The sequence below is a fragment of the Varroa jacobsoni genome, unplaced genomic scaffold, assembly GCF_002532875.2.
Source record: "Varroa jacobsoni isolate VJ856 unplaced genomic scaffold, vjacob_1.0 scaffold_154, whole genome shotgun sequence".
NCBI classification, from domain to species: Eukaryota; Metazoa; Arthropoda; class Arachnida; order Mesostigmata; family Varroidae; genus Varroa; species Varroa jacobsoni.
Window position 1 is genome coordinate 353377 of NW_019213056.1, and position 7430 is coordinate 360806.

Consider the following 7430-nt stretch of genomic DNA (forward strand, 5'->3'; position numbering starts at 1 on the left):
GCTGTGTGTACTTCTGCGGAAGAGGATCTTCGCCAAGGAAGAAGTCTGCATGCAGGAACCTTTAGAACTGTTCAGGGAATACGGGAATTTTGCGTCCGATCGCTCTGTGTTGAGTGGTCGTAACGGTCATGTCGGGAAACCAGCGGGTACTGGAAACCGGACTGCCTCCGTCACCGCCGCCCTCGGCACCCCCGCCACCTCCTTCGTCCCCCTCGGGTCCCCCTTAAATATAAAAATATAATAAAAAAATTTGTCGTATGTCCTTATCATAGAGAGTTAGCATAGAGAGTATACAACTACAGAACTACAACTTAAGGATATGCAACTACATAACTCTGTGTGATAAGAACGTACACTAATGTTATGTAGTTGTATGTTTAGTTGTACGTATCCTGTATTGTATATCCTGTAGAGTAATCTTATCATAATCTTCTTATCTATCATATAGAGTATATCTTATCATATAATCTTATCATATAGGTGTTATAATATGTATTGTTCTTATCATAGTTGTATGTGCTTACCATATAGGGTTTTCTGGGTTTCCCTATGAATATATATATTATATGAAAATATATATGGAAATATGATATATATATGAATATATATATATCATATTTCCATATGAAGTTGCGTGTGTTCTATTTTGATATGGTTACATATACTCTTTTGATATAGTTCCATAATATAGGTGCATTTATTGTACGTTTATTGCATGTTCCTATCGCACGCAATTCTTGTCTCCTTGATAGCTTCCTTTGAAATTTTGTTGTTTCGTCTAGACTTGAAATTGATCGTCATTTTATTGTTTCGTCTGGACTTGAAATTGATCGTCTTTTTGTTGCTTCGTCTGGACTTGAAATTGATCATCTTGATTGTCTCGATCTGGCGTTCGTAGGGTTACCGATTTTGCGATTTCATAGTTTTGTCTCGATCTGTCTTGTTAGTGTGTTCTTGGCCTTCTTGGGTGTTCTTGGACCATCCGAAAAAACAATGACGGATGAATGATGATTCACACGGACTACAGTTCAGTCAAGCATTTCATCTTCGCATAGTGATTTCTTTAGGGTTCTCATCGTAAAATCATCAAACGATACTTTTTTGCCACGTTGCGGGACCTTTTTATGCTTCCTACATTTACAGCTTTGTCCTCTTTTGCATTTTGACACAGCGGTCCGCGATTGGTGCTGCTGACTGAATCCCAATTTTTCAACGGCAATCGCTAAGCAAAATCGTATTCGATGTAATGAAAAGTAAACAGAATTATATAATATTATTCAGTCAACATATCCAAATAAAAAAACTTCCCGTAAATTATATGATAGGTGTATTGCACTTTCTATTACTAGGTTATAAATTATCAATTAGAAAGGTCTAGAATGTACGAAAGGTTTTTAATACTATGGTTGTGTAACTTTGTCTCCGCGTTCATCATGACTCAATTATCACTCTTAACCTAATTAGAGTTTACTAATCGCATTTAATGTAAATTAACGTTAAAAGCGACCTAATTAGAGTTTACTAATCGCATTTAATGTAAATTAACGTTAAAAGCGATCTAATTGGGACAAAAAATTATCAGACAATTTTCAGCACTGTATATAAGGCGAAGCATGCTACATGTAGTACTTCGCAGGCGATAACGAGCGAGCTGGTCCTAAGTAGTGACAGAATAAAACGAAGTTTCAAAAGGCAATAAGCAAGCATAAGTACTGGGAATGATTTCGTCATGCGGCTACCGCCGTGTATACTTACGAAGAATAGGATCCTTGCCAAGGAAGGAATCCGCGTGAAAAAACCTTTTGAACTGTTCGGGGGATTTGGGAGCGTTTCCCGCCGGTCGCTATGCGCTCTCGTTGAGTAGCCATGGCCAGCGGCTGTTAGAAAGCGGACTGCGCCTGCCCGTGCTGCCTCCGTCGCAAACCTTGGGTCCCGTTTAAATACAAATGTATTAATTGTCTCCTCCGTAAGCTACAGTCCTCCTTAAGACCACTTAATGAACGTCTGTACTAATCGGGAAGCGATACTTTCTGCTACATTTTATTTCAGATTTACAGCTTTTTCCTTTCTTTTAATTTTTGTTGTCGGCCGAATACCAGCGTTCCAATTATATTCAAAAGTTCTATGCAGTTTAGTCATATTCAATTAATGAGGAAAGAATTCCTAATAAAAACAACTATACAATATTGTAATATGCAACAGTTTTTTCGTACACAGTAATTTTTTACGAATAAAATATTTTTTTAGAATTTTTATGTGCACAACGATAGTTTTTTTAACAATATTTTATAAGAAGTTTACTAATTATTACTTACTAATTGTCATTATAATTACTAATTGTGAATTTTACCTAGTGGAAGCTTACTAATCGCACTTGATTAAATTGGAACAAAAAATTGAAAAAATTGTCAGGCTCTTTTCAATGAAATATATAAGACGAATCATGACAGCGATTGATGTCAACAAGAAATCAGTAGGTCGGTGGCGATAACGAACGTGCGGGTCCTAAGTAGTGCCTGAATAAAACGAAGTCCCAAATTAGGAAGTCCCCATTTAAGCAAGTAAAATTACTGGAGTTTTTTGACCGTGCAGCTACCGCCGTGTGTACTTCTGCAGAAGATCTTCGCCAAGGAAGAAGTCTGCAGGAACTTTTTCCCCATTCAGGGAACTCGGGAGTGTTTGCGTCCGGTCGTTCGGTCGGAATCATGTCAGGAAGCCAGCGCTTGTTGGAAACAGGACTGCCTCCGTCCCCGCCGCCCTCACCGCCCCCGCCGCCTCCGTCGTCTCCCTCGGGTCCCCCTTAAATAAAAAAATGTAAAATAATTTACATATAAAATGTAATAAAATAATTTACATAAATTATGTAGTTTGTTGTAATAATATATGTTCTTGTTAGATTCCTATAATAATAGTTATATGTTCTTGTTGGATTGTTTGTTGTTGTTGCACGCATTACTTTCCTCCTCCTTATTTTGCAATTTCACGATTTTGCCTTGATGGTTGGCATTTTGCCTTGATGGTTGGCTTCACCGATCGTGCGATTCTGCAGGTGTTGTCTTGATTTTTTTTTTTTGAGTTTTTTTTTTCTTTGAGTTCTGTGTGTGTGTGTCTTAATGTTCCGATCCCGCATAGGGCTATCCAAAAAAAATGACATATGTGATTTATATCACGGCTGCACGTCTGTACTTCAGTCAAATAGTAAAATATATAGTTTCGCGTAATGGTTTCTCTAGCGTTCTCAGACGTCTGCACTTCAGTCAAATATATCAGCTGCGCGTAATGGTTTCTCTAGCGTTCTCACCGTAAAATCGTGAGACGTTAAATATCTACAGCGTTTTCTTTTTTCTACAGCAGTCCGCGACTGTTGTTATCGACCGAATCCCGGTCTTTCAACGGAAATCGCTAGGCAAAATCGTATTCGAATTATATAATATTATTCAGTCAATCAAGACATATTTCCAATTGAAAAACAGCATAAAATGTAGGTAGTAAAGAATTTTCGTTAAATTATATGATAGGAGTGTTGCGCTCTTTGGTACTAGATTATTAATTATCAGTTAGAAAGGTCTAGAATTCGTATATTCTAGATCTTTTTTACTAGTTTGACTAGTTTTTACTACTACGATTGTGTAATTTTTTGTACATTGTTTCTGCATTCATTATGAATAAATTATTATTTCCTACCTAATTGAAGTTAATGTAAATTAACATTAAAAATGATCTAATTGGGACCTAATAAAAAAAACTGCCAGATAATTTTCAACGCAGTATATAAGGTGAGCCATACCATCAGTAGTTCGCTGGCGTTAACAAACGTGCGAGTTCTAACTAGTGACTGAATAAAACGAAGTCCCAAGTGAGACAATTCCCATTGAAACAACTGGAAGTACTTGAAATTATTCGACCGTGGAAATATAGCCGTGCACACTTCTGCGAAAGAGTGTCCTCGCTGGAAGGGGAGTACTCATTCAGCACCTTTCGGTTCGGTTTCTATGGGAATTATGGATGAGAAAATAGTGGAAGCGGTATTGACGTCACACAACAAGGTCACAACGTTGCACAATCCGGATATGGGACGGCCACCCCCGCCACCTCCGCCTCCGCCGCCTCCTAATTAAATACAAGAATGTTAATAAAATAAAAGTATATATATGTATATATATATAATATATATATATATTATTATTATATATATTAGTGATATTATATATATTAGTGAGTGTTATGTATATAATATAGCCAAATGGATGTTTACATATACATATGTATACATATATTATTTTAAGTTTATATTTTATTAAAAATTAAGTGATTTATGTTATATATGTATATATATATATGTTATATATATATATATAAATATATATATATATAATAATAATAATTCTATATATAGCGAACTACGGCTATAGCAGTTACTTCACGAACAGTACTGGCTAGCGGTTGCGAATAGTATATGTTAATCCACCAACACGTTAATTTAGCCACATACATCAGACACCATGTTATTATCCCAGCCATTATTTATCCATTTATTATATCCGATCCATTTATTGTATAATGTTAATATATATTAGATGTTAATATATATATATAATAGATATATATCTAATATATCCATATTCATATATATCCTTTACATATATCCTTTGCCCAGGTACATCTACTATCTGTATGAAAGATTAAATCTTGTTAAGGGAAAAATTATTAATAATATTCTTAAGGGAAGATACATAAAAAGATCCGAATATCAATATCTAAAGCTCGGATCTTCCGTTAAAATATTATTAATAATTTTTCCCTTAACACGATATATATATATATATATATATATATATATATATATAGATTGTTTAATCTTTAATATAGATAGATGATTATTTAATCCTTAATATAGATAGATGTATCTGGGCTTTATGTAAAGGATATATATGGATATGGATATATTAACATTATACAATAAATGGATCGGATATAATAAATGGATAAATAATGGCTGGGATAATAACATGGTGTCTGATGTATGTGGCTAAATTAACGTGTTGGTGGATTAACATATACTATTCGCAACCGCTAGCCAGTACTGTTCGTGAAGTAACTGCTCCATAGCCAATGCATTAAGAGTCCAATAGGGCATTAAGTTATGAACATACACCTAGAAAACCAACGCTTACGTGAGGACGTATTAGAGGGAACGACTTCTACTTATTCTAAAAATTTGACATCCATCCGTGATCTGTGACATTGACCATATTTATTTTTAAATCCTCTTCAAAACGTGTATAATAAATACAAAACCCTAGCTATATACAGCCGTCTTTTCCAAAGCAAAATGATCTGCCGTGCGACTCTATGGGTGACATATCTGTCGTTAGTTAAAGCGCTTCAGATTCGCGTAATGTTTTCCTTATCGATATCCTTATCGTACAATCGTGAGGCTGTTTTTCTTTGCTTATAAAACGTTATGTTCCGTATTATTTTAAAAATTTGTCATATTCGCAGCTTTCCTGACACGCCAGTCCGTGACTGGTGTTCTCGATTGAATCTGACCTTTCACTCGTCTATTTTCAACTGTAAATTGCTACACCAAAGTTCTATTCGCTGCAATGCAAAGTAAACAAATCAGACGCCAAAGGCAAAACATTTTTAATGTTATGCAGTCAGACAAGTGACATATCCAAATAAAAAAAACAGCTTTACAAAAACCTCCATCTACAGAACTTTGCGTTAACGATATAATCGGAATGTTGCACTCATTGTTAGCAGATTAGTAATTATCAATTAGGAAATTCGTATTAATTTTATTCTAAACTCTGCGGAAAATTTTTATTACTACGATCGGGTCATTTTTTGCACTTGGTTTTTTTGCATTCGTCATGAATCGATCATCGTTTCCTGCCCCACCTAAAATTTACGAGTCGCATTTACTCTGGATACACGTTAAAACTGATCAAATCAAAATTTAAAAATATTGTCAGACTATTCTCAACGCAGAATATAGCGCGAATATTGCCAGCCATAAAGCATTAGTACGCTGGCGATAACGAACGTGCGAGGAACGTGCTGAATAAGACGAAGCGCCAGTCAATCAGAAGTCGGGTTAATTTAATACCCTTTCCAGCAGGGGGAAGTAGTAGTTCTGGATACTTCTTAGTCGTACAGTTACTGCCGTGCGCACTTCTGCGAAAGAGAACCTTCGCCAGAAAAGGAGTCAAAGGAAAGTATCTGCAGCCCATTGTTCTGCGCTATTGTTGAACTATGGGTGAGCAAATGGTGTTATCGGTCATGATGCCGCAAAACCAGCCACTTCCGAACCCGGAACCGCAGCAAATAATTTTGTCAATGCCGGCCTCGCCCCCTCCGCCTCCGTCACAGCCTCTTATTTTGTCTATGATGGCTCCGCCCCCTCCGCCCCCGCCTCCGCCACAGTCTCTTATCTTGTCTATGATGGCTCCACCTCCTCCGCCCCCGCCTCCGCCACAGCCTATTATCCTGTCGATGATGGCCCCACCTCCTGTACAGCAGCCGTTGGCCCCACCTCCTGTACAGCAGCCGTTGGCCCTACCTCCTGTACAGCAGCCGTTCGTATTGTCAGTAATGGCAGGTCCGCAGCAGCTCCCGGAGCCGATGATGGCGGATATAGGCGTACAGCCGACTGAGCAGGTGGAGTCACAGAGTGTTCAGCTTGCTCCTCAAAGTGTTCAGCTATCGCAGATGCCTGTAAGCGGGTATCAGCCGATCAATATATCGCAGGTACAGGCACCAAGACAAGCGTCTGCACCCGCACCTGCACCGACAACTGGACAGTTACCTAAATCGGGTCTTGCTCCTCCCACTGCGGGTCCTCCAGCGGCAAAAAGTGCACTAGCCCCGAAGACCTTAAGTAAGGCGCCGGTTAAAACAGCGGCGGTAGCGGGAACTCCAAATAAAATGCCGGTACTACAGAGCAAAACATCAGCGAAGGCGCCAGCAGTAGCAAAGAGCGGCGCGAAGGACCCAAAAGGTCCGTCCTGGCTGAAAACGAAAGGCAAAGCTTAAGTACATAGCTTACGGCTACGGGAAACAAATTACTACCGGAATAAGCACAAATGAGTGATGGAATGAGTCTATATGAAACAAATGCGGTATGAGACAAATGCTTTTTTCTTTGTTTCTGAAGTGTTTCTTAAATCAAAGAATTAGGCACTGCTTGGGGGTTTCGGGTCATGACTCCAACGTTTCGGGTCGTGAATACGCTCGTAATGAAACCTAGGCCACGAAGTGTCTTAAACGTGTGTTCCTAAGATTCCTAGGGAAGTTTTATGAAGGTTCTGAGGGAAGTTTTATGAAGGTTCTGAACCCTCTCTTATGTGGTCTTAAGAGATTCATTTGCCTCCGAACACTCTTGTGGATAAGTTTCATTTACTCTTATGTGGTCTTAAGAGATTCGT

General features: G+C 38.1%; 1 protein-coding gene and 1 long non-coding RNA gene across 2 annotated transcripts; one reads left to right on the plus strand and one right to left on the minus strand.

Moving 5' to 3' along the window:
- Positions 1 to 667: 667 nt before the first annotated feature.
- Positions 668 to 2094, minus strand: LOC147753863 (uncharacterized). The gene is made up of 2 exons (XR_015314775.1): positions 1756 to 2094; positions 668 to 1222 (listed from the first exon to the last, which is right to left on the minus strand). It is a non-coding gene; the product is annotated as an uncharacterized LOC147753863 (long non-coding RNA).
- A 3902-nt stretch (positions 2095 to 5996) lies between these two features.
- LOC147753864 (uncharacterized) lies at positions 5997 to 7136 on the plus strand. The gene has a single exon (XM_086972321.1). It carries the CDS (start codon positions 6259 to 6261, stop codon positions 7036 to 7038), a length of 780 nt encoding a protein of 259 aa, XP_086828447.1. The 5' UTR covers positions 5997 to 6258; the 3' UTR covers positions 7039 to 7136.
- Positions 7137 to 7430: the final 294 nt, after the last annotated feature.

What these genes read in the sequence shown, in the direction of transcription:
- LOC147753864 (XM_086972321.1), top strand. Translation starts at nt 6,259, where the DNA reads ATGGGTGAGCAAATGGTGTTATCGGTCATGATGCCGCAAAACCAGCCA.